The sequence below is a fragment of the Ambystoma mexicanum genome, chromosome 4q, assembly GCF_040938575.1.
Source record: "Ambystoma mexicanum isolate Mex_15411 chromosome 4q, UKY_AmexF1_1, whole genome shotgun sequence".
Classification (NCBI taxonomy): Eukaryota; Metazoa; Chordata; class Amphibia; order Caudata; family Ambystomatidae; genus Ambystoma; species Ambystoma mexicanum.
In genome coordinates this window covers 1,267,119,785-1,267,146,949 of record NC_090928.1, presented here as the reverse complement: position 1 = coordinate 1,267,146,949, position 27,165 = coordinate 1,267,119,785, and the positions used below count along the sequence as shown (strand labels likewise).

At 47.1% G+C, this 27,165-nt stretch overlaps 1 protein-coding gene across 3 annotated transcripts in view; it reads left to right on the top strand.

The window, feature by feature from the left end:
* CUL9 (cullin 9) overlaps positions 1 to 27,165 on the top strand; it is a 1,917,728-nt gene that overhangs the window by 564,154 nt on the left and 1,326,409 nt on the right. For all 3 annotated transcript variants that reach the window (XM_069608881.1, XM_069608880.1, XM_069608879.1), the window contains exon 14: positions 5,568 to 5,795. In XM_069608881.1, the coding sequence (XP_069464982.1) occupies positions 5,568 to 5,795 (228 nt within the window). The remainder of the gene's footprint in view (positions 1 to 5,567; positions 5,796 to 27,165) is intronic.

The window sequence follows — 27,165 nt, the reverse complement described above, 5'->3', positions numbered from 1 at the left end:
ATGTAGGGAAGAGCCCCTCGCAGGCTGGACACCGGCTGAAGTTGACATGCGCCTGGGAGGAGCATGGCGTCGGAGGACCAAATAACTAATTGAAAAGATGAAGACAAAGATAGAAGAATATCCTGTGAAGAGTGCATGGAATTACATGGCCGAAGACAGACCCAGGAGTGCTGGTGAATTCGGCCCGTTTCCGTCGACGCAGAAAAGGAGACTGGGGAGTGGTGCCGGTGGGCGGAGTCAGGCGAGCGCATGCTCCCAGGGCTGCGCTCCTGCGCGCCTCTAAATTTAACGGGGAAGAAGATTTTTCTGGTGAAAAAGCTTCCGTCTCCTGTCCCTCGCGAGGGACGCCCATACAGTATGGAGGAAAGGGGACGGGATGTAAGAGTAACTATTGTATATTTTTATACTTGCCTGTCTAACTGAAATTATTGGTGTTGCTCTGTGTGGACTCATCTTTCGGTTCCATTACTATTACCTGGTTAAGTGTCCCCAACTTGTATGCACTCTTGAGCACATCTCAAACCCATGACATATTACGTAGTTAAAACTAATGTCACTACCAGATTGCACTAATAGCTGCCTCCAGGAAAGAATGCTTACCAACAGGAGCATCTTTCTTGTCCTTCTCCTGCTAGTCCCTGGGCTTGAGGCCAAGGAGAAGCCTTGCAATCCTATTCTGGATTAGTTGAAGGGACAAAGGGAGGAGTTAGGCAGATTGAATAAGAGGCTGTTGCAGTAGCCCAGCCTGGAGAATATTTGAGCTCTGTAGACCTAGAATTTCTGGCGGAAGGAAAGGGAGAATGCCTCTGAGGAGGTGCAGCTGAAAGTGGGCCTTCTTTGCAAGTTCTGTGATGTGAGGAGAGAAGGAGAGTGTGGAGTCGAAGATGATCCTGAGGTTCTTAGCCTCACAGGTAGGAGAGGGAAGATGGCCCGGGGTGGGCGGCCAGAGAGTGAGAGGAAAGGAGGGAGTTGGTGTTCCGGTGAGGAGGATCTCTGTCTTACTTGCATTAAGGGAGAGATCACGTTGGCGGCACACCACTCCTGGAATGAGATAAGGTGTAGAGGCGGCTGAGGAGAGCTTGAACTAGAGCCGAGTGTCATCCGCATAGCACTGGAAGTTGGAGCAGAGGGCGGCTATGCGGCGGGGAAAGAGGTGCCAGGTATTGGTTGAACAACCAGGGTGATGGATTCGACCCCGGGGGAGCACCACAGGGAGAGATAGAGGAGAGGAATCAGTGAGAAAGGTCAGCCATGCCAGGGCCTGATCAGTGATACCCAGGTTATCACGGAGCCAGTTGAGCAGGATGGCATGGTTGACTGAATCGAAAGCCGAGACAGATCAAGGAGATTGAGGACAGAAGGAAGGTTAGAAATTACTTTTGAGAGCAGGTCTTCATGGATGTTCAGGAGAGCAGTTTCCGTGCTACACCCTACTGATGAGGTTCAACCAGACCAAAACACGTGTCTGGGATTGCTGTTGGTACTCTTGTTCGGAGGAGAATTGCCTATCGTTCCAGTGCTGGACTGCCCCAGGGCAGGACAAAGACTGATGTGTTTATATTTCTTCTCTGTGAAAGATAGTGAGCTAAAGACTCTGGGTAAGACTCTTGTAACCAGGACTCATGTCTGGCAAAGAGTCTGGACCCCCCCTTGTTATTTGCATAAACTGAGAGATAGCCAGTTTTTCCAGGAGTTTGCCCAAGAGTAATGGAGATTGGGTGGTAGTTGGCCAGACAGGATGGATCAGCAGAAGGCTTCTTAAGTGCTTCAGAGGGGAGGGAAAGAGTGGAAAGTTCCAGTGGCAAAAGAGTGGTTGCAGAAATCAGCCATGGCTGGAGCGAGGGTGTCAATGTGGTCCTGAATGGTTTTGGAAGAACAGGGAAGAACCTGTTTTGACATGACTTTGATAGATTGGACTTGTCTAGAAATGTTGTCAGGGATGAACAAAGGAAAGGAGGAGAAGGGAGGAGGAGAAGGGAGGAGGAGAAGGGAGGAGGAGAAGGGAGGAGGAGGAGGAGGAGGAGGAGGAGGAGTAGGTTGAGGTTGGAGACGAGGAGCGGGTGGACAGATTGTCCTCCGGTTTAGTGATGAGATTAGAAGCCAGGGCCGTGCAGAGGACATGGGAGGGGACAGGAGAAGTAGAGACTGCAGCAGGATTGTCCAGCTCCTTACAGATTTTAAAGAGTTTCGGCTGAGTGTTTAATTGCCGCAGACATGTGGGCTTGGATGTGCGCTCTCTTCTTGGCAAGGACATAGTCTGTATTGCCTTTGGAGAAGGCGGCAGGTGAGTTTGTCAGAGGGTGTACCTGTTGCCCTCCACTTCCTCTCAGCCACCCTACACTTGCGTTTAAGGGTGACAAGGTCGGAGCCTTACCAAGAGTTGGACTTGGGTTTCAGGTGGATCCTCATGACAGGGGAAAGTACATCAAGAGTGTCCGAGATAGAGCACTTGTAGGTCAGAGAGGGCAGTGACAGGGTGTGAGTCAGCCAGAGGTGCACAGGGAGGAGTTAATGTTTCAGCAAAAGCCTTAACTAACACACGCTTTATGGGTCAGATGACCGAGAACGTGGGTGGCAGAGCTGGAGTAGGCTTAGCGTGAGGTGGGGGGGGGATAGATAGATATGAGAGGAAAGGAGAAAGTGATCACTCCAGGAGTGAGGAGTGGTGAGTTGGTTAGAGAGTGGGAGGTCTGAGATCATCAGAACATCCAAGATGTGCCCAGCAGAGTGAGTTGGGCCAGAGGGGTGAATAGAGAAGAGAGTAAGTCACAGAGGTTGTGAAAGAGTCCAGAAAGACATGAAGCATGCAGGTGGATGTTGAGGTCTCCGAGAAGGAGGATTTGAGAGGTAGAAGCAAGGAGAGAGGAGGCTCGGTCCGCCCAATCAGAGAGGAAGGAGGTAACCTGGCCAGGCGGGGGGGGGGGAGAGAGGGGGAGAGAGGAAGGGAGAGAGGGAGGGAGGGAGGGAAGATCATGAGGGGCCACACTTATTTGTTTAATACACATGTATATTTTCTAGATAGATTTACAGTATTATTGCAAAAAAACAATAAAAATCCTTTAGGTAGACCCTATTGAGGTTTAATTATTGCTATAAGCCAAGGAATAACCTGGTAGGCCAATTGGAATGTGTGAAGGATTCCTATTTTTGGTGTTATAGTGGCCCGATTGTCTTGGCCTAGTATGGAAATCGACCTATCATTGATAAATGTTCATTGGTATCCTGCCAATAGGCCGGTGGAAGATTTGCTAGACAAAATGAAAGATGTTTTGCTATTTTGTAAGCAGACTTCCAGTTGTGACAAGTTAATTATTAATGGTGATTTGAATTCTTGTTCAGATGTTGATGACTTTTAAAGTAGTTTTGACCAGTCCTGTCCAAATCTACCTCAAATTAAATCCAGGGTGCCAAATGGGCAGAATTAATGAACACTTGGATCCTGGTAAAAAAATGATCTTAAATTTTCCTGGTCAGTCTGCTTGACATCGAGGGCTTGGCAAATCTGTATTGTACATGTATCTTAACCAGAGTTTTCTGTTCGCCACCAATTCACCATAACTGAATAACTGACATGCTGTTTTAATCATGTATTTTCATTGGAAGATACTTCATATACACTTCTTCTGGCTTAATTGTGAATGGATCAATGAATAGAATCAAATGAACAGTGTCCAAAATAATGTTCTCGTATAGCAGCCAGTGGGAATTAATTTTGTCCCCTGGCTTATGGGTTTCACCCAGTCTTTATACAATTTCACAACAGGAGAATGACTCAATTCCCCTTTTGTCTCCAGTTTAACTCAGCCCAAGAGAATACCTCCGTTGTCCATGGTATTACTTGATAAAGTTCACAAGACCAGGGTGAATGACTCCTTTCCCCTGGCGTCTTTGTCACAACTCTTAGTTCGGTACCAGGATAATGACTCCCTTCTCCTGGTATTGCTTGGCACAGTTCTTTCTCACTGTTTGGGTCCCTGACCCTTCTCTGGTGGCCAGTGGTTTCCTCACTACCACTAAGCTGCTGAAGATTTCCTCTGATACTCCCTTTCTCGTTGTTGGAGTCCCAGACCCTTGTCTGGTGGCCAGCGGTTTCCTTGTTACCTCTGCGCCGGGGAAGATTTCCTCTGATGCGCTCTCTTACTGTTGAGGTCCCAGACCCTTCTCTGGTGGCCAGTGGTTTCCTCGCTACCACTACGCTGCTGAATATTTCCTCTGATACTCCCTTTCTCGTTGTTGGGGTCCCAGACCCTTCTCTGGTGGCCAGTGGTTTCCTCGCTACCACTACGCTGCTGAAGATTTCCTCTAATACTCCCTTTCTCGTTGTTGGGGTCCCAGACCCTTGTCTGGTGGCCAGCGGTTTCCTTGTTACCGTTGCGCCGGGGAAGATTTCCTCTGATGCGCTCTCTTACTGTTGGGGTCCCAGACCCTTCTCTTGTGGCCAGTGGTCTGCTTGTTGCCACTGCGCCAAGGAATATTTCCTCTGGTGCTTGCTTTCTCTTTGTTGGGGTCCCAGCACCTTCTGTGGATGTAAGAGGGTTTTGTCTCGCCACTGTGACGAGGAAGATGTCCTCTTACTTCCAGGTTATTCTTTTCAGGCTCCCAGACCTTTTTCTCCTTATGCCCATTAATGTCTTTACTATTTTTGTGCCGATGAAAAGCCACCTTGGCCTCTGTGCCAACAGCTGCTTCCCCTCTTGTTCTTGTGTACCTCCCCTTACCTCTTCGGGTCTCTGGTACGTAACCGTGGTGCACTTCTCTGGCTCCTTGGGATTCTCTCCGATGCACTTGTAGCTTTGCAGCATCTTCCTGGCTTTGGGATTCGGTCCGCCTCCACTCGGCGGGTGGAGAACTTCCTCTGCTTTGTCTTGACACTCTGCTTCTCTCTGGTTGGCAGCCGGGTTTGAATCTCCTGCACTGGAGAATTCGGACGCCGGCTGCTTTCCCCAACAGGACTGGATATCGATGTGCCTGCCACTGCTGTGCTTCTTACGGCTGCGTTCGGTCTCCGCAGCCGGGCTTGAGACATTTGATGGTTCTTTGGTTTTTATACATTGCATCCACTTCTTCCCATGCGGATTGCACAAGTCCTTCTTTGTTTCTGACTTAATCCTCACACCTTCTTGGGGCCCCTTCGTACCAGTGTTAACACAGTAAATGATCTTTATGCTTACTGTGCTCTTCCTGGTCCTAGTACTTTTGGCGTTGGGTCCTATGTTATAACAATACATAGGTTTGCTTTCAATGTAGTAGCTCTGGATATTAGGGAGGGCTAGGGAATGTCACGGAGTAACAACAATTAATGGGCTGTACCCAAGGTGATCGTCCTTCTCCCGAAGGAGGGGGCGGGCAATTCCCCATGAGGTCCTCACACATTAAACCACCACTAGGGGGTCTATTGGGTAGCAGCTGCACCACCCTTGCCTCATGAAAAGGGGGTTACCTGTGGGGAGAAGTGACGAGAGTAGGTGAATCTGTCACATGTACCGTGTAAACTATGTTGATCTATCTGGGCCTTAAGGCCTAAGATAAACCACATTAACATTTGCATCCTCTTTTTGTGTCTTTAGGTTGTTCAGGAATTTATACGCTTTCTGCACCGGCTGGCTACTACAAACAAAGACTGTGCTGTGGTGATGTGCCGTCTAGGCACAAAAGAAGCACTGTCCGTTGCCCTGGATAAGCACAGCTCCAATCTGCTCCTAGTGACTGAGCTCAAGGACCTAGTTACAGACTGTGAGAAATATGCTAGCCTCTACAAGAAGATGACCACCAGCATCCTGGCCGGCTGTATCCAGGTGAGAACACAGCAGGAATTGATGTAGGATGAGCAAACAATCACTATTGTTCAAGGAAATCTCTGTTTACACAGTGGATTGCTCGGGTTTAGAAGTGCTCTACTGATGGTTCTGTGTCAGATTTGGGCATGGTGTGGCCGCTGAAAACCACCAGTGAGATACTGACATTCTGTAGCAACTTTCTCTTTTTGCAGGAGCTTCTTCAAAATGTGGGTTCCTCCAACCATCATTGGGTATTCAGGCCTTTGGAAGGTTGGTTCCTTGTCCCTGGTCTCTAACTGTTTGAAGCAAGCAATCAAATACACATGGAATGGGTCGCTGTTTTGCCTTTTTCATACTTTTCTCCGAAAACCAAACATTAAATGTTAAAATTTGCCAGTACTTTCAGTCTACATCACACAGGTCCAACACAATCTAGACCAGATTTCGCCCCTTACATGGTTACACGGATGATTTTTGCATTTAAGGCTGTGCTGAAGGCTACAGCCCAAACTGAAAAGTATTTGTAAGGCTTCCTTAGGGATGATGATGAAAGTCGGGTTGTGCAGGACCTGCAGGATTCTAGTGTTTTGTATAGCTTGACTGGAATGATAGTGAACAACCCAGTGAAAAGGGGTTTTCTCCCATATGGCTCTGTTAAGAAGAACCACCAGTGCAGAACATGTTGGATGAGAGCAAACAAGATAAGATCATTGATGTCCTGGAGAATTTCCATTTTCTACCATATGCTGTTGCAGTTAAGGATCTTGTCTGGACACTCAGTTTTCTCATTATATGCAGTAGAATGTGGCGTTATTCTGTGGTCTGGGCATGGTTGGTTGTTTGGAGGAGTAAAAGGGATGGGGTAGTGCCCCTTGTCTGCCCAGTAGGTGAAGTTTGAGGTGGATAGTGACAGTCAGAGGAGGCAAGTTCAATGGAGTTGGGCTAGTGGATAGAGCTTGAAGGGAAAACTTGACTTGCTCAGGTATGTGGCCATGGAATCCAGTTTAATTTTGCTTTTGGTGAATGGAAAAAGATGGGGTGGATACGAGAGGGTTAGGAACTGAGAGTGAAAGTAATGGTCAGAGGGATCTGGGTCAATTGAGAGGGCAGATGAGTAAAGGGTGGAGGTTCTGAAGATTGTATAAAGGGAGCTCCCAGGAGTGTGGGCAAGGACGTTGAGTGGGTTGACCAGGGAGTGGGCAGAGTGAAGTAAAGATATCGCTGGTTGGCCTCAGTGATGTTAGTGAGGTTGAGATCCACCATAATGACCACAGGGATGTCAGCCCGAATAGATTCAAGTAGGGCGTCAAGCTCAGAGAAGAGATTGAGGACACCCGGTGGGTATTTTGAAGAAAATGCAAAGTGTGGTCGGAGTAAGCAGTCGGATAGTGATGGGAGGAAGTCCCGTGGGGGTAGGGAGGAAAAGAAATGGGGCTGATGATGTGTATTTGCTGATCAGTAGTCCCAACACCACTGCCTATTTTGGTAAAATGAGGATAGTGGAAAAAGTTTGCAAAGTCCATGTGTTGGCGCAGCCATGTTTCAGAGACTCCTTTCACTGGGAATTTGGGATAAAGGGAGTGAGTGGTCAGTAATGAATTATGTTTTATTGCAAAGGGATTGAACGTTCTAGGGGCCCAAAGTAATGTCAGTAAAGGGGGTCCTGTGAAGGAGATGGGGTTCATATGAGTGCTGTGCAATGGAGACAAGTGGCAATGGTGCAGTTTAATCGGAGGGTGGAGTATGGGAATGGGAAGTTTGGCAATAGAGCTGGTGAAACAGAGCAGGGAGGTAGATTGAGGCACTGTGAGGCTAGCCAGGAGGATGTTGGGGAGCTGCGTGATGAGTTGAAATATATGAGGGTGGTGAGGTGTGGCTGGGAGAAGAGGAATGAGTCTGAGGAAATGCAGGGATGTGGTTTATGGTGACCACAACTAGAGATGTAATAGGCTGGTAGCTAGCAAAAAAAGTAAAATGTAGATGTACTAGGCTGGTGGTGACCAAAATATAAATCACAATTTAGATGCAAAAGGCCAGTAACAACCTGTCCTATTCACGATGTACAATGAGACAGAATTCAGTGGTGTTCCTGGTGGTTTTTGGGAGGTTTGTGCGGGGTGAAAGGGATATGATGCCCTAGGTGTGGACCTCTGGTATTAAGTTGCCGGGGGCCTTATAAGTATGGAGATGGCATATTTTTGCAGGGACCAATGGTGAGGGACCGTGGGCCTAGGATGGCTGCTCGAGTCCACTTCTAGGCAAGGTGGAGGGCCTGCGGCAGCAGTTGTGCTGCTTTCCGGTGTTTTGTTCAGCTTTAGAGATGTGGGATATCTCGATGTGGGTGCTGTTCTGCTGAAAATTGCAGGCTTCTAAAGAGGATCAGAGGATCAGTAGACTGCTATCACTAGTCCCCCCCCCCCTCCCTCACCCACTCATGCCTAGTACTTACCAGTTAGGGATTTTATATCCTATTGTATTGCTGAAAAGAGGGCGTAGCAACCTTTTCTTATGTACTTTGTTGGTATATATTTGCTAGTACTTATTTTTCCTAATGCTATACTAAATACATGTACATATATTTGAGCAGTGTTTTGTGTGGTGTATTTTATTTTGCATGTTTCAGGAGGGGATGAGTTGGTCCCAAAGTACAATACATTCTAAAGAGTGAAGCCTGCCTGCTCTGCTACACATTTTGTTTTGGTTGAACTTGGTGGCCACCCTGCTCTTCCACTCAGTATATCTTTCTTTCCCAGGACTGAAGAGCCTTTGGTGTGTCAAAGGAATAGTTATTTTTAGGCTCACCCAGGTTTTTTCAGCAAAAGTAAACTATGTAGATGCCGATATGAAAAGTGCAGTACTGATACTTGTCGAAACTCAGTAAATCTGGCTGTTCTCTTTGTACAAAACAGCTTACACATGGTTTATGGGCTTCACCCTACCAGCATATGCATCCCTTAAGGGTCTTGCACATCCACGCTCATGAAGGAGAACACTTCTCAAAAAGCTGATGTTGTGAACAGGCGATCACAGCTGCTGCAGTTCTGGTTCCGCAGACACCGCCTTCCAAAGCAACACATTTGCTGGGACATTGAATGGAATACTAGCCTTGGAGTTCATCATCTACCTGGATAGGCATGATGGCAGTTGGAAACATTTGTTGTACCCTCTAAACTGTCTAGTGGGCACTGAGGAAATCTTTACCAGGTCATCAAGTGGGAGCAGTGTCTGGCACTCTAGCACCTGCTCCAGCGTCTCTTAATGCAGAGGCGCTCTTCCCATTAATGAAGAAACTCCTGGGTGTGTGAGACGAATCTCCTCCAACATTGCCTGATGGTGTGCCCAGGCCCTTAAAGGTACTAGGATTATCCCTCAATAGACCCCAGTGAGCATCAGATTGAGAGGTTAGCCTGGCATCCTGCACCCCAAGGCTCTGGTCTTACAACTGAGATGTCCTCTACGGTGCTTTGATTCCTTACATGCATAACACCTACTTAGAGTGCTGGTGCTTTTTGTCTTACCACCTCATTGTATTTGGGCTTTACTACTCTTCTAGAGCCTTCCCCACCCATTCTTTGTGTACTTGATGGGATGAATATTTAGTTACTCCAGCATTGGGTCTTTCATGGGCTGGAAATCCTTAGTAACATTTAAGCAGTTTTATATAAAACCAACAAACTGCATTCACGTTAGTGTTCTCTTAGAGATGTTTTGGGTCATCTTTCCCCACAGCCAATAGGCAAGTTCTCCCTTGGCTCCAACCCTGGAGGACATCTTTAAATTCTTTACTGCATGTTCAGTGTTGGAAGTCTTCTTCATAGTTCCCTCTTTATCAATGTCTTGAAGCATTTTCATCATCCACCTTTGGGTTTAGATGTTTTTGCACTCATTTGGTGCTCCCCTGCAGGGACATAGGTTTATCTGTGTGCCCCCCAGCGTTGAGCGCAGTGAAGTTTCTACTTTACCCTAACCATGGACTCCAAATCAGAAAGAGCCTTTTCAATACCTGAGCCACCTATACATTCCAGAATATTTATGAAGAGGACAGACATCAGGAATGTCTCTATTGCTTGTTTCAAATGCATTTTCTACATTATTTGAAGTTCCACAGCTGACAGTCGAATACACTTCTGCTATTCCCACACGTGCAGACAATGTTTCCTTCCTGGGACCCTAGTGCCTCCCGGGCCTTGCTTGCTTGTTTTGGGGCCTTCTTATTTGATCTCTGTGCCCATCGTGCTATCAGAGTTTTGGCAAAACTCCACTCGACCAGCCTCCCTGTTCCCACTCCCCCCTACCCCCTGATTGGACATCTAACGGGAAGCACGCTGCCCGCCTCTCACCCTCAACCCCTTAATTGGACCACAGGAAACCATTTAGAGGAACCATCCAGGGCAACCCCTTTGCTTGTGTAGCCCCCGCGGCAAAGAACACCAAGGAAAAGGGCTGCTCCAGTAGAAACACCAGACCGTGATGGCCCGTGTTAACCTGGGGAGCCTGCAGCAGTCAACCGGCATCGACTGACCTGGTAAGTGCTGCGAGAGAAGGAACATACACCACTTTTGCCCCCATTTTAGGTGTTTCTCCCACTATCCAGGTGTCCCAAATCTAAGCGTTGATACATCTGCTACTGTGTCCCCATTTTGGGTGTTTTTCCCACTGTCCAGGTATCACAAGTCTGGGTGCTGTTGCATTTGCCACTGTGCCCCCATCTTAGGTGTTTCCCCCACTATCCGGGTGTCGCAATTATGGGCGTTGCTGTGTTCGCTACTCTGCCCCCATTTTGGGTTTTTCTGCCACTTTCCAGGTGTTTTAAATCTAGGTTTTGCTGCATCTGCCACTGTGCCCCCATTTTTGGTGTCCCAATTCTGGGTGTTTGCATTTTCTACTGCGCCCCCATTTTGGGCATCTCCGGACTAGGTGTTGCTGCATTTGTTTCTGTGCCCTCATTTTAGGCATCTCAATCCTGGGTACTATTGGATTTGCTAGTGTGCCCCTTCTCTAAGCATCTCAAATCTGGGTGTTGTATTCGCCACTGTGCCCTCACTTTGGGCACTTCTTTCTTCTGTTCAAGTGTCTCAAATCTAGGTACCATCGCATATACCACTGTCCCAAATCTTGCTATCTGGCTGTAACTGCATTTACTGGACTTGAGTGACTCGCTCCACCAAAATACCCCTGACCATAGCATTCCCTACCTGCAGCGAGACCCCCCCGCCCCCCCCTTTCCCCACACAACCCAGGCCCGATCAACCCCACCTGCTGCAATGCTTCCCCACACAACTACGACCAACATTTCCAACCTGAAAAAACTGGGCTAGAACCAAGACCTCTTCGCGCCCTAAAAGCTGACCCAGCAACTATGCAGCCACTCGGAACAGCAATCCCGCACACAGCCATTCCACTCACACTCCCCAACCAGCAAACGAAAGAAGCACACTGGCAAGCAAATTATCTCGGTGCCCAACCCACCACTGCCGTTCTAGCACCATTATTCTTAAACTCTGTCCACACACCACCACTCCTTTCTACCCCCAAACCCAGAAGCATCCTACAATATGACGCCATTCTTTCAGGCTCTCACCTCACCGCCTCTGTCCTTCAGACCTGAGGAGCCATCTGGCCCACCATAAATCATGCCTGCCCTACCAAGCCTGCTCATTTCCGCTCATGCTCCACCTGCCGAGATTGACCATCACCCCACTCCACCTCTCAGCGCGCTTCCTCGAACATCCAAGCCAGAGGAGCCATCTGGCACTCCAAATTCAATCTCCAAACCACCTCGGCAACCTCTGCACCTCCCCCCATAAACTCAATTCCCAACCGCCCACCACTCCCAAATCCATTGTGATCATCCCTGCATGCAACACCGAGATCCCCACACCACGCTACATCCAACTCCTAAGCCAGAGGAGCTTGCTGGCACCTCTTACACAACCCCCTTGCCACATCCATTCCATCTACGTCTCCCTGCAGAACTTCACTCCGTAGAGTATCACTCCACGCCTCAGCCAGAAGCCTGCAGACCCTCTCCTCAAACCATACCAATCACTCTTTCAGGGGGAGGCCTATGTCCCTCCACTAACGCCATCATCCCGCCGACACAATAGGCCTCCCACCCCTCCTACTCTGACCTACCTCACCATTCCCCCTCCTCCCGACAATACCCGGCGTGGCCTCAGTAGGTCCAACCCACTCGCACCCCACCCCTCTCAATCTCTCCTGAGTCAAACCACTTTCGCTCGCCACCAGCCATGTTCACCCCCCCCACACACACAATATCCACTCACCCTCCATCTGAAGACATCCCCCTTCCATCTCCTTCCCTTCTCTCAACATGGCACGACTGTCTCTCTCCAGAACTATTGCATCATCTCCCTTCCCCTTCAAACTCCAGAATAATGACCGGCACCTACCCCCGACTCTTAATGCTTCTCCTTGCCTACATCAGTCCTACGTCCCTTCCACCCCTAGCCTGGCTGTCAGGAACTCCCCACTATCAGCTCCCAGGTTGTACCTCTTCGGGGACGACCTTTTGCCCAATACCCCCAAACCTCCACATCGCTCCAGACCTGCAGCCAACCCATCAATATTGTTTCTATTGTATATATTGTTTGCTTTCCTCGGCTGCTCTGTACATTCTCCCTATGCCAATTTGTATATTCTACACTTGTAACCAAGCTTCGCATATTCTTGTAAATGCTGCGCCCTGATACCCTTGGGTATAATTGCGCATTATAAATAATAAAACAAACAAACATCATCCAGTCGCTACACACCCTCCCCATTGACCCCACTCACCATCCCCCCCTCTTCCCACATACCTCCCTTGCATTCAAAGCATCCACCACACGCTCTCTTCCCGCTTCAACCAGACCCCCCCCCCCAAAAAACATCATCAATGACTATTCAGACTGTTCCGGCCTCTCCCACCACCCAGCCCCCTGCTGCTCCCGACATCACCCCGCCAGCCACCCAGGCACCTCATGTCCATCCTGCCACCAGCACCACTGGAACCACCTTCCCACCCCCACTAAGTCACTTGCCTCTTATGCCGGCTCTGTGGCAAGAAACCGTCACAGCATTTCTGACCTATCTGATGACAACCCTGATCTCATCTTCATCACTGAAGCATAGCTCATGCACCTAGCTCAACCGGCAAAGCATAGCTGGTGCTATGCGATCAATAGAGGTGAGCCCTGCCCACCTAGGAATAAGAACCTACAACCCTGCACTGGCGACACAGCAGTAACTATGCTTGGCTAATCTCTCCATAGAATCATACAATACCCCAAGAAACATCCAGCAACCCATCTTGAAATTACTCCAGGGACCTCGAAAATAGGCCCTCTGAGTCTAACTACTGAGCGTCTGGAAAAGGATGGCCTTACAGAGATAACCCAACATACCCCACCGACCTGTTTACATCTCTCTGAAATCAACTACCACAAACCCCCAGGACATTGAGATTCAGAAAGCATCCTGTGTAAGGGGGGGGCACCCACTGATAACCACAGACACTCTTTTCTACCCATATGCTCACTATAGACTTTACATCAACAAACAATAGAACGCAGCTACACCCCTCGATCAATTCGGCCTAGCTGCACACATACCGACATCGCTCATAGAACACCTCAACAGCATGGTAAATAGCGGCTATACCCACGAAGAAAATCAGCCTATCGGCACACATAATTTCTTACACATGCCCCACGGCCGCCAGAATGCAGACGCAGAGTTCACCCTCCTTTCTGTACACATAACACTGAACTCTCACACCCACCGTACCCCACTTGCCATTAGAGTGCAGGCAACCCGCACAAACCACTCTAGCTGGTCGCATACCAAGTGCACCCAAGCACTATATGCTACACTGCTCTCTCAACTGATAACGGACCACAGTCCCTGAGGGAGTTCAACCCACAGCGCTTTGAGATCATACCAATGGTACATAAGGCGCTATTCAAATGCACTATAACATAGCATAACATAATCTGGATTCCTGTTCCATATGCCAATTCTTCCACAATAAAACCTTGAAGGATAGACACAGGAGGCTAGTGACTTTGCTAGATGAAGGAACTGTAGCCTCAGACTCTGCCCCAGTGAGGTGCTGTGCTTCATTGCATCCTAGCATGCCCCCAGAGGGAATTACCTCTTCTGAGAGGTTGAGATCCCATGAGTAAAGTTTCTGTGGGAAAAGGGTGACGAAAGGAGATCCCACTTGTGATTTTGCAGGGCCTGATGAGCCTACCCTGGAAAAGGCATCCTTGTCTTGCAAGATGTCTGCTTAGTTGACCAAATACTAGACAATGACACAATCAACAAAGCCACTGACCACTAGCACAAGTCATGCCATCCCAAAGACTCCATCATAGACGAGTGTTAGGAAAGATTCCTCTTTATTGCACCTTTACTTCCATTTCTATGGACCCCCAAACTTTTTGCTTTTATTTTTGCATCTGACCTGTTTTTTGTGCAGTGAAGCCTTAAGCTTCACTACACTGGCTTTTGCTCATCTGATATGGGGAAACTGACATGTCCTTAGTCTAATTACCTTGTTAATACTTTTAGTAACCTGTTATCTCTTGCGGTAACTTTTTATCATTGTACAATGCATCTTACAATGCAATACAATGGGGTACACTTTTTGTTTTGCTCTAGAATAACACTCAGATGGTTTTTGGTTACTCTAGGTGTGCTAAATGGACAAGCTGGTGGCAGCTTTGACTTTGAGCAATGTATTGGTACGTTTAATTTTAGCCTTTCTGCGTTTGGCTACTAACTCTGGCTAGTGGTCAAACATGGCCATGCCACAAGGTTTTTCACTTGTCCTTTGGCCATCTTGTCTTTTAGCAGGAAAATCCTTATATAGACTCCCAGTGCACGGGAAAACACAGGCCTTAGGCGAGATACTAGAGTGCTATGTGTGTTTGCTGGCAGGATGTGGGCTGCGATGGTCTGGTCCCAATCCACAAACTGGTGCCGGTGTGTCTGAGTAGTATGCATGAGTTTTGCTGCCAGTGGTCCTGATTGGACAACTGCTGGGGTGTGTGTGTGTGTGGCAGATCTGCCATTGGTTAGTGGGAGATGCTGCTCTTACCTGGCTTTTAGGATAAGAAGAGGACCCCTGCACCCACTCTGGAGAGATCCTGGAACAAACTGAAGGAGCCAAGACTCCTGTCCGGCTGTAAGACGTACAAGGTGACCGTGGACCTGTCGGAACAAGGCTTGATTACAAACTTCTGCTGGGTGCCCTGGTAGAGCCCTGTCCTGTGGAAGATCTCCAGCAGTCCTGCGAAGAAGCTGTGACCCTTGGAGTGGAGGCAACATCCATTCTCGTTGTCGGCTCAGAGTCATACGAAGAAGAGCCGTCGGAAGTGCCACAGGAAACGCCCCGTCGCTGACAAGTTTTGAGTTTGGGCTTCCGTGCTGCAGACGCCACCGTTTCGAGTTGAGGCCTGGAACTTGGGGGATCCTCAGCTTGTGCATCAAGACTTACCGCTGCATGATTTTGTGGTCCTTGCATCCAGGGGATCCGAGATATGAGGAAAAGTCTGACTGCAGCATTTGAATCCCTTTGCGTCGCAGTGCCTCAGTACCCGTCGTCCGAAACTGCTTACCTGCATCCTTTCCTTTCCATTCCTGTCCTGAGAAAGGCACTCCATCGAGTTCTGCTGCATTCTTCAACTGGAAGACCATGTACCAGCATTAGACACTGACCGGAGAGCTGCTCGAACCTGCAACCCCTGGGAATCAAGGGCTCAGGCTGACGGCGGGAAAAGCAACCGCTGACTTTCAATCGACCTGCCAAGTCCTACGAAGAATCTGAGTATAGAGGGTGAGTTGTAGTAACACTTTCCTGACCCCTAAACTCTCCTTTAAAAGTTTGGTAACTTTTATAAAACATTTCTAACTCTTTGGCTTTGCCATTGCTTGTTCACATTAGCTCTCCGAAAGTTGGGAACACGTTTATTAGTATGATTAACTTTTCACCTGACACTTGGAAATTTTCACTGGATCCCAGAGAGCCTACTTCATTTTCTCTAGCATCATAAACTGTGTGGAACTTTGCTGAAACCTTGGGCACAAGGCCCCAAACATCTTGGGGATGGACTTTTGAAATTAGGATTGATTCTCTGTGGACTTGTAGTGCTGCATACTAATCTGTACCTTTCTTTTAGAGGTTTGATATGTATTTTGCCCTACACCAGTAATTGTAAATATGTATCTAATGTTAGTATTGTGCGATAGTGTTACCTGTTTGCAGTCCCTTTTCACTGTTATTTTGGCCATAATTAAAGAAGTGTTTTTATACCTGTTTGTGTAAATGTATTCCTTGACTTTCACTGTGTGCGCTCATTGTGGACCCTTTACATGCTCACCACCTCTTGGGGCTTAGTCTAGACCACTCACCTACCTACCTAGAACTGGTTTGGCTCTAGCTCCCAGAGTTGTCCCTGACATAATATAGGTTGGCCTTCTGTACACCTGTCCACCAAGCCAGAGTATAAGTCTTGACAGTGACCACCAAGCTTTCAGCATTTACACCATCGCCCCCGCCAATAACATTTCCCTTGTCTCTGCACCTCTTGTCACCATGTCCACTGCCGACACCTGCGCCACTCCAATCCCCTCTAAAACACAAACGGCCACTGTACATGATACAACCTGATAATCCCGCCTTCTTTTCCTGAGCCATCCAATGGGTTTCCTGAGGACACCGATAGTCACACTATCAGTACTGATTTTGAAGGTCCAGAGGGAATCTCTTGATCCCCTTTATTTATTTATTTATTTATTTTATTTTATTTTATTTATTTATTTTTGCATTTTTAAAGCGCTCACACAGCCCGCGGGCATCGAGGCGCTGTTACAGGAATTGTTTTTTGTTTTAGCTGCGTAATTGTTTTTTTTTTTTTGTCTTAGTTGCGTATTTATAACACGCTTAAATATCCAGAGGTTTCTAAGCGCGGCCCCGGGGATCGAACCTGCTTGCTTTGTGTCGTCTTTCTTCCAAGGCGAGAACGTTGCAGCTGAGCTATCCTCCCCTTGGTACCACTAGTGTTTTCCACATTAGCACCATCATCACTGCCAATAGACTGCCAGTCCCAAAGACACTGCTTAAGGCCAAGCATTAAAATCCTCTAGTATTTTGATGGAAAAAACACAGGAAACTGATTATACACCCTCTGAGGGTACCCTTTCAGGGGCTTTAACCTTAAGAGACAGATTCAGGAACTCTCTCACTTAGCACCTTCACCTTTTCCAAAGTTCACAGAAAGAACAGAAAAATTCAAAAAAGTAATGAAAGAATTTCTTGCTTTGTTGACTTTATGGATCGCCATCCAGAGGATTTCACTCGCCCTCAAGGTACTGCACAAGATGGTGGGGGAAATGGTGGCTAACCACCTTCAAAGGTGTAAAGACTGGATAGCTCGCAAACCAGCACTTCCACTCAAGCAGTCTTTGCTACACACAGTCAAGACCCCTCACAAGACCTATATATTGCTGACACTTCCCACCTAGCGGATCAAGGTTCACAGGATGATCAATACTATCAAAGTCGAGATCAATTTTATAATGACGACACTGACCTTTACATAATACTTCTGCTGACTACCAAGATCAACTCCACCAGCTCCAAAACAATGAGCTGCTGCTCAAAGCTGCACAACATTTCAAAATGGACACACAGGAGTTTCAACATGACACAGACTTTGTGGATGATATTCTGCGAGATAAAAAAAATCAGTGACCCAGTTTAGCCCTGTTGTACAGTCCTTGCAGAGACGCATCCAGCCATCTCTTCTTACGCCCAGCCTAACAAGAGCGGGTAACCCCTGCATTGAAAAAATATTCAAACCGGCACCAACAGACCCCATTTACATTAGAGGTCAACATAAACCTGACTCTTACACCAACCAGAAACAGGGCAGGCACACCCTTAGCTTCTGCAGAGGCACCTCCAGACAAGGAGAGTAAAATAATCTACACCCTCGGCAGGAAAGCTGCATCTTCCACTGCTTATCAAACACAAATTGCAAATAACACCACCTTCCGTACTTAGGTATAACTGCCACGTGTGGGAGTCCCTCCAACAACACATCGATGCTGTCCCTGAGCCCTTAAAATCTCATCTCATCTCACTGAAAGCACCTCTGAAGGGAAACAGGTTGCAAACTGCATCCTAAAAAATAATCTAGATGTAGCTGATAATGCTGGATGCATTACAGCGCAGGGCACCCTAATCACACGGTGCACCTGATTAAGACAATCTGGTTTCAATCTCGAAATGCAAGCCACGCTTCTAAATATGCCAATAGAACCAACATTATTTGGCAAAGCCGTAGAGGATGCACTAAAAAGTGACAAAGCGAGGTTTCCCAGGATCCACAGGGGTAACGCACAGGGTCAGTCACCCAGATCCCCTACTAACTTTTTCAAAGAGGGTATAAAAGGTCTAGAAGTAGAGGCAGAGCCCCCGCCACTGGAGGCTCCCCGGCCTCTAAGCAAAGGTGCCTCAATTCTGGTACCCTACCTTGCAGCTGCAGTTGGAGGTCGCATTTGTCAATTCACCCACGCATGGGAGCGGGGTATCGCATCCGACAGGTGGGAGTTGTCCACCTTTGCAGGGGGATACTGCATCGAACTTCTGGAAAGACCCCAAAATCATCTGCCGCAACATTGCAAGATGATGACACAAGAAAAACGTATTATGCCACAAGAAGAAAAGTCACTATTGGAAAAAGGCGCAATAGAAATAGTTCCAGCAAACCAGGTAAACGGGGGTGTCTATTCAACGTACTTCCCTGTGCCATAGAAAGACTTAACTATGGGCCCTGTACCAGACTTGTGCACAGCAAACACATATGTCAAACCTCAGAAGTTTGAGAATGGCAGCGCTACAGGAAAAGTATTACCCCAAAACTTTGCATTTAAAATGCCAACTCCAACATTATTGCGACTTTTGTAACAACCAAAAGATCGTATTATCCATAATATAGGATCAGATACAGACAATTGCAAAAATGCATACATTCAAATTGTTCATGTCGTTGCCCATGCTGTTATTACATATGTCATGAATAAAGCTTCAGGCTCAAGAACATTTGTGGCCCCCTTTGTTGTTCGCAAGAGAAGCCGTGCTCCGACAGGTTCTGGCCCTTTAAGACGAGGATTACCAGGCGCATGGAAGCTGGCTTGGCAACGCTGGCGTCCTGTCATTTCTTCATTGCCCTGCCTCCGGCGTGCTGCTAGCGTGTTCACGTGATCACTATGCGCTCACGTGATTGTTTAAATAGCGCAGCCGGGAATCACTCGGTGCTTCTGAACTTCCTGGTTTCCAGTGGCGTTACTTTGTATCATTGAATCTTGTGTACCTTCCCTCCCTTTCCCCGCCCATCTTGGAACTGCCTTCCTGTGTATCGGATTTCGGACTGTCCCTGGATATTGCTTGTCTCCTGCCTCCTTGGTGTTTGAACTTTGTTTGATCTATTCATTGTACTGCTCTGACCTCGGAACGTCCACGTATTTCGAACTAGCCTACGTTTGTTTGCCTTCTGGATTGCTACGGACTGCCTTTGAACTGCCTTGGTTTACGGATACTTTGGATTTTGGTTCTGGATCTTCCTTTTGGATTTGAAACTTTGTGTGTACTTTGAATTTAAGACTGCCAGTGAGTCCTGCTTGGGCGTCCTCGTTCCGTCGGGGTAGTTTCTGTTTGGATTCTCTGCATTCCTCTACGGACCCTCGAATCATCATTGCCTCAACTGCTCCAGTACAGCTTCCTTCACGGTAAGAGTGTCTTTTGAGTTTCCCTTTTTGTAATCATTAGCCTGTCAATTCCAGTAGCTAGCATTTATTGTTTCATTTTCTTATCCACAGGGGTAAACTGGTAGATTGGCTGGTTCATTTCTTTGGGTTTGACAGTGTTTAACTCAAAGGTCAGTGTTCCGTTATTCTTTGTTCACACTCTATTACTGTTACGGATTGTGGATAATTTACGTCACTTTCCTTACAGTCGGTTCCAGTCTACCTATACCCCTGTGTCGGCGCACCTTATCCTGAGTACTGCAGCCATCCTGGTCTTCGTTTGGCATCCTATCTTTTGGCTACTAGATCGCACTGGTTGTTCAATTTCAGCCAGCGGGGTATAATAGTCAGAAGAATTCTTCGGCTACACTACGAGGGCAATATTCCCCTGACAACATAATACACATCAGACACTTATTTAACAGTTCCTTCGCAGTGTATCATTTTTGTATTGCTGTCCTTTTCTTGTGGTGTTCCACTACGATATTCTGTTGCAGTGTCCAATTTCTTCTTGACAATATCGCCATCTCCTGACTTTAAATGAAGAACAGATTGTTTTATTATTTCGTAATCAACTAATATCATTTCACTCTGTTTTCGTTAATTATAGTTTATTCTTCAACATATATTTTAAATTTGTATATCTTAGATAAATGGGTAGAGAATACTAGAGGCTAACAATAGATCTATTCTGGAGAAGCCCTTGTGCAAATGTGAATAAAACGTGTGGTCCCGTGCCCCCTTGTTTGCAAGCCTCCAGATGTCGACGGTTCCTGTCTCCCTTAGGAACTCTGCTATCCCCATTGCCCGGGTAAAGACCTCCTGATGGGTGGCAATGTCTTGTCATTATATGGGTCAGGAATTAGGTTGAAGTTGCCCCCAATTAACAAGCGGCCCTCTGCAAATGTGGTTATAGTTGGGGGGCTGTTGCAGAGGAAACATGGGCATTGTTTGGGCAGTACACCACTGCTACGGTGATCGGTTGCTCGACCAGGAGCCCCTTAAGCTTAAGCAGGAGGTATCTTCCTGCCGGATCTCTCGATTATAATTTGCGTAAGGGGGACCTCTCGGCTAATTAGTAGGGCCACTCCCCTTTTTTTCTTTCCTGCTGTGGCAAAGTATCGCCTGGGGTATCGCTTGAAGTTGATTCGCTTTTCATCCGCCTCCAGGAGATGAGTTTCTTGTAAGCAGACGATGTCTGCTAAAAGCTGGGACAGCCTGCGTTCAACCGACTTTCGCTTTCCCGGAGGGTTCAGGCCCTTTACATTCCATGTTATCATGGTGAGCTCTTTGTTAGAGTCAGTCATCTAGAAAGCACCTTGTGATTCTGTTTATATGTGCCCAATAATTTCTGTGGAAGATTTGGCTTCTGCATTCACAATGTTCTAACAGCAGTTTTCTAGTCTCCCATGGTGAGCAGATTTTGTTGCTGTTCTTCCTGGCTCCTCCTGTGAATTCCCCCAACATCCCACACCTCTGCCCCCTCCCCCTTGCCTCAAAAATCCAGGTTGTCAGGACCAGCCCTCGACCTACGGGGTAACCAGCTAGGCCATGGCAACCGACTTTCCTGGAGGCAACTGCGCCTCCTGTGACATTTGGGTAAAACTTGGCATTTTTGTGAGTCTGGGCACGCCTATTTCTGCTGGCTTGTTACTGAGGTGCTGTAGTACACTGGAGAGGCATTACATTGAGGAGGCCCAGGGGCTTTGTCTAGCCCAACTTTATCAGGTTTGGGGCTGAAGTGGTCAGATCAGTCATTGCCCGAAGTTACCGCGACCTGTGTCTGGGGGTAGTATGAGCTTCAGAGGCCCTTTCCCTCTCAATCTTTGTTGTTCTGCTTACTTATGTAAGTGGGTCTTTCCCCTGCTGGTCAGAACCCCGATTGCTGAGTTATTCGGGAATCCCAGCCATCGGCGGGGTAGAGATATAGCCCAGATTAGCCCTCCTAATGCTATGAGCGGCTGTGAGTTCTTTGAAGCCGTTCTAGTCCCAGTCCCAGAGGCTGGAAGCTACATGGGTGCTGCGTGGTGGTGTTAATGCACTCCGGTTTTGGTCCTGCTGCTGAGGCCGCTGCTGCTGCGTGTAGGCATGCAGTCTCCCAGGAGGGGTGGGCCCCCGTTCGGTGACACCCTCACTCCCTACTTGAGGGGGAAGAGGAGTTAGCTGGTTTATGCAAGGGGATCGCTGGGCTGTGTGGCATGTGCTGCCCTACCTTCAGGCCATTCACCAGGAGTATGGGCTGATGGTTCCAGGTGTCCCCCATCCGCGCGGGGGCGGTGTGCCAATCATGTCAGGTGAAGGGGTGAAGACGCTGTCCCAGAGCACAGGCCAGAGGATTAGTGAGGCGGGATTCAGCTAGCGTTTTGTGTGCAGTGCCTCTGGGTCCTCCGTTGTTTCCTGCCCAGTGGTGCTAGGCCTGCTGGCTTCAATTACAGGATAACTGGTTCCAAGCGACCACGCCTCCTACGCAGGCCTGCTGCTTCATGCTGGGAGCCCATCCTGGGCAGCAGTGTGGGCAGAGGAGGTTCGTTCAGCCACCGTTGCTGTGTGTTTGTGTGTCTGCTTTTCCTTTCCCTATCCTTTCTTGGCAGATCCACAGGAGCACACTGGCTTCTCTGAAGCTCCCCTGCTTTGGCGAATAGCCTTGCCTGCTATATGCGTATCCCTGTGAGGCTCTTCGCCAAGGCGGGCCGCCTGGGATTCCCAGACCTGCAAAGGGGGTTTCCCGTGACCTAGCTCCGCCCCAAGGACCGCGCTGCAGCCGGGGATATTGCAGCACACCTGGATTGCAGATTGCGGATGCCCATGGTCCGATAGTACGCTTAAACCCCAGGGTGTCTGTGGACAACATCCGTGATTTTGCCGCTTCACTCGCCAGGCACGCTACGACTGCCTCACAGCTGGAAAATCGCCTGATTCAGGCGCTGATGAAGGTCGGGAGTTAGTCAGTGATCACTGCAACTTACAGTTACTTATTTTGTTCTCTATTCTTGCACTTTCTCTGCAGTCATTTTTACCATATAAATACATTTCCAGCACGATTTGTCATTTCTTTTTGCTCAAGACTATAAATACATCTTCATGACACAGTTGCCTTTTTCCTTTATGCGAAATAATATATTTGGTCACTTCCATTGACCTTTTTTTTATTACAAATCTACAAAGTAAAACAAAATATTAGAACCTCTAAAATCCAAAAGTTTCTCCATTAACTATTATTTAGTAATTTTATCCATTCCAATTCTTTTTAAAATACCTACCTTTCTTTCTGTTGAACACATTTTCTGTTATAATCTGTTTGCTCTGTGTCTTTTAATGTTGACTGATTTTCCTGTAAATGCAAGATCGTTCGATGTCCGTGATATTTTACTTCCATTCACTACACATACACTTTATTTTCACCTCTCTCTGCTTCGCGTTATTTAACTTAATTTCAGCTCTTCACTTCCTATGGTTTTCCCAGAACTTGCGGTAGTAACGGTAAGCTGAAATGCTTCTGGTTACATTTTACTAAATCTCAAATGACTTTGTGCTGTATGTCAAAGGTACTTTTATGATTTTGCAACCTTTTGGGTTTTCCACGCTATTCCTCTACAAGATTTTAAACTTATTTTATGATTCGATTATATAACGTAGATACACATGAAGCAATCACTCTGTTAAAACCGAGGAATTTCTTGGCATCACTCAATATGAAAGATGCATACTTTAATGTTACCACTGCACTGAAAATATCTGCACTTCAAAATAGCGGGTGAACATTCCCAATTCAAGGTAGTCCCCTTCGACATTTCATCAGCTCCAAGGGTGTTCACAAACGTATTAGCAGTAGTGGCAGCGTACCTATGCTGCGAATCAATCCCAGTGTACACTTGACTGGCTAATAACAGTAGAGTCACCCCGAATATGCAAACGCAGCCTCCAAAGAACAATCAAATCTGTTCTTCGAATTAGGGTTCTCCATCAATAAATCTAGTCTTGTCCCCAGTCAGCTAAAACAATTCCTGGGTGCAATTATAAAGACTCGAGAGGAACTAGTCTTCCCCCTCAAACGGGAGAGTACAGAACAAGTTATTTAAAGTACTGCAGTACATAGGCAGTCGCCAGATAGCTGTGCGCAAGGCAATGCGCGTGCTTGGGATGATGGCTTCATGCATTTACCTTGTCTCACACGTGTGGTTCTTATGCACCCAATGTAAGAGTGGCTAGCGAAACAATGGCCTCAGGCAAGCAGTCAGTTGGCCGATCTAATGGTTGTTTCGCTAACCTTAGTACAAGCTCTACGCAGGTGGACAAAGGATAACATGTGGAAAGGGAAACCTTCATGCAACTCAGCAGTACAAGTGTAAGGGTAGCCCGATTTACAGGGGTACCCCTTAATTATACGGATACCCCTAATCACGCTCACACCAAATTAAAGTTCACCCCACTAGGGAATTAAGGCCAGGAGTCTATCTTGCAATGATAACAAGTTTATTCTTTAAAGAAAGGAGGATAGGAGCAAAGAACTCTGCTGCCTGAACAGTGTCCCTCAACCGTCCCATTCTCCTGCAGACTGGAGCCAGGCAGGAGCTTATATACTCTTAACTGGTCACTGGATACAGGGATTGCTCCATCCAGAACAGTCCTTCTTCGCTACAAGGGGTGTTGCAAAGTCTTCCTTTCTTCATCATCAGCAATTTCTGGCAGCCATGATACTTATTATATTAATACCTTACATGGACAGAACTGAAGCCCTGCAGAGTTTTGTACACCTTGAGGCCTAGCCCCAGGTAAAACTAAACATTTCTAGAACTAATTTTCATTCATACTCCACTCATTGTACTCGTATTGTGCATCGAGCATGTAAAGTCCCCTATTCTTAGTCTGCATGGGCTTTTGACAGACAGAAAACAACTGGTCAGTTTGCGCGTGCTAGCACGAACACCACGGCAATGCCTGTAGTCCTATTTTCAACGCAGGCCACATTCTTTGGGCAGAGAGCCTCCTTCTGTCGTGCGTTTTTGAGAAAAACTAAATAGGATTTAACATTTACCAATTTATTCAGCTAATAGGTATTTGCACCTTATGTTTAAATAATAACTATCTGTGTCTGTGTATGATTATATTTACATGAAAAAAGCTTTCGCTCAGTGCTCCTCCTCCCTCCTGGTCTCTTTGTAGTGCCTAGAAGCAGTCAAAAGAAGTATTGCCTAATTCTAAAGTGCTTGGGAATGAAGGAAGGCGCTAGCTCCTTACCAACACAAGCCACCCTCACAAAAAATGCCTCACTCTCGGGATGGGGAGCTCATTACCTTCATCAAACTGCATACGGCGTGAGGACACAAATGGCCACAAACCACATAAACCTACTAGAATTGCTAGCAGTCCTCAAAGCACTATACGTTTTTCAACAAAACCAAGTGGGACAAACCATGCAAGTCCTTACGGATAGTACCACTGCAATGTGTTAACTAAGCAAACAGGGAGGGGGAGACACTCTTAGTCTGTCCAAGTTGTCCCAAAAGATTTGGAAGTGGCGCTCAAATGGAACCTGTTCCTAATCTCACAACATGTTCTAGAGGAACTAAATGCTGTAGCAGACACACTGAGCAGAGGTGGTCTACTACCACCCGCAGAACTTGAGTGGCAAATTCACTAAGTTATTTTAGACCATATCTTCATTGAATGGGGGCATTCACCTCTAGACTTGTTTGCAACAAAGCACAATGTACAATGCCCATACTTCGCATCCTGGATTCCCCAACTAGTATTCAAGGGGAACAACCTGTGGATGAGTTGGTCAGGGAAATTTGCCTACGCACAATCGCACTAATCCTAATTGCTCCAATGTGGGCACGACAACCAAAGTTCAATACTTAATCAAACTAGCAATATGCAGTCCAATCAAGCTTCACGCCCTTTCAACATGCTGCCACAACACAAAGGGACAACATTTCAACCAGACCCTCAAGCTATGAACCTGGCAGCTTGACTCCTGAAGTCCTAGAATTTCGCCACTTAAATCTTCAACAAAGGTGTATGGATATCCTCAAAGAAGCACAGAAACCCAACACTAGACACTTTATTTTAACATTTGGAAAAGATTGGTCATTTGGTACAGATCTCGCAACATAAATCCAATTGTCACATCTATCGCCAGCATTCTATCCGAACCTAGCATAACCCAAAAAATCACCAAACCCACACATAACAAAGGGAGAATTCTTGATTGGGTGGCAGACTATAATTGTACTGCCAATATCACATCCATCTCCCCGCAACCGTGGACGGACTAGTTCCTCCTGTCCTTTGAACTCTCCACCATCAGACCACTCCCTCTAGTCACCCCGACTGCACCGCCTTGCCTAAGTAGAAATAAAAAGAGTATTACAGTGGATAAATTGATCCTAGCCATCCTCCCCACCATAAACCAACTGGCCGATCGCCTAAACCCAGGAACTCTTGTTGAAGAGTACAATAAGATTATGTTAACTTCACTTGACAACATTGCCCCAATTAAACTAAGACTGAGCAAACCTAAAACCCATCTAAACAAGTGGTTCACTCCTCAGTTAAAAGACCTACGACAATTAAAGAGGAGGTGCGAATCTTCCTGGAGGCTACTCCCTTCAGAATACAATAGAACCAAGTTGATGGAAATTTCCTCCCATTACAAAAAGGAAATTTATCGGGCCAAGCATAACTCCTACAATAAGCGTATCTCCAATGCTAACTCTAGCAAGAAGGAATTTTTTACCATCGTCAAGGAATTAGTCTCCCATCCCTATCCTGACACCTGCACTAAGGACAAAACATGGTGCTTAGACAGACAACCGGCACTTTCCAATAAAATAACTACCCTTCAAAACAAAATAGCCAAAAAAAGCCACACTCAACCACCCACCTCATCTGGAAATCAACACACAGACCCCCCTTTGAAGTATCTTGATTCCATCACCCGTTTTAACATTCACCAAAACGTCCATTCTTGAGGTAGAGAAAGTTATCCTTTCACTCAAACCGTCCAATTGTCAGGGTGACCTCTGCCCAGCCCAACGCATAAAAGACGCGGCTAGAGATCTTGCCCCGTTCATCTCCAAATTCATCAATGCTTCATTTGTATCTGGCACTGTCCCCACTAATCTCAAACAATCCTGGGTATTGCCATTGCTAAAAAAGCAAACCCTAGATCCATTCATACCTACCAATTACCGTCCCATGACGACGGTTCCCTTTATGCTAAAATTCCTGGACAAGATCGCCTACAACCAAATCCAAAAATTCCTAGAACTCCACAAGCTTTTAGGAGCGCGACAGTCAGGATTCCGACCCCAGCACAGAACGGAGACGGCCCGTATCGAACACAACGCACAAATCGATGAGCTAAGAGATAAAGGGAAAACCGCCCTACTACTCTCATCTCTCACCTGCATTCGACCCTGTGGACCACAAGGTACTATGCAGCCATCTAGACTCAGCCGCTCACTTTTCCAAAGAGGCTATGACTTGGGTTGATTCTTTCCTAAGCAACAGGATTATGAGGGTGTTCTCCCCCTCAGCAGCGGCAGATCATATCCCTCCTACCTGCGGT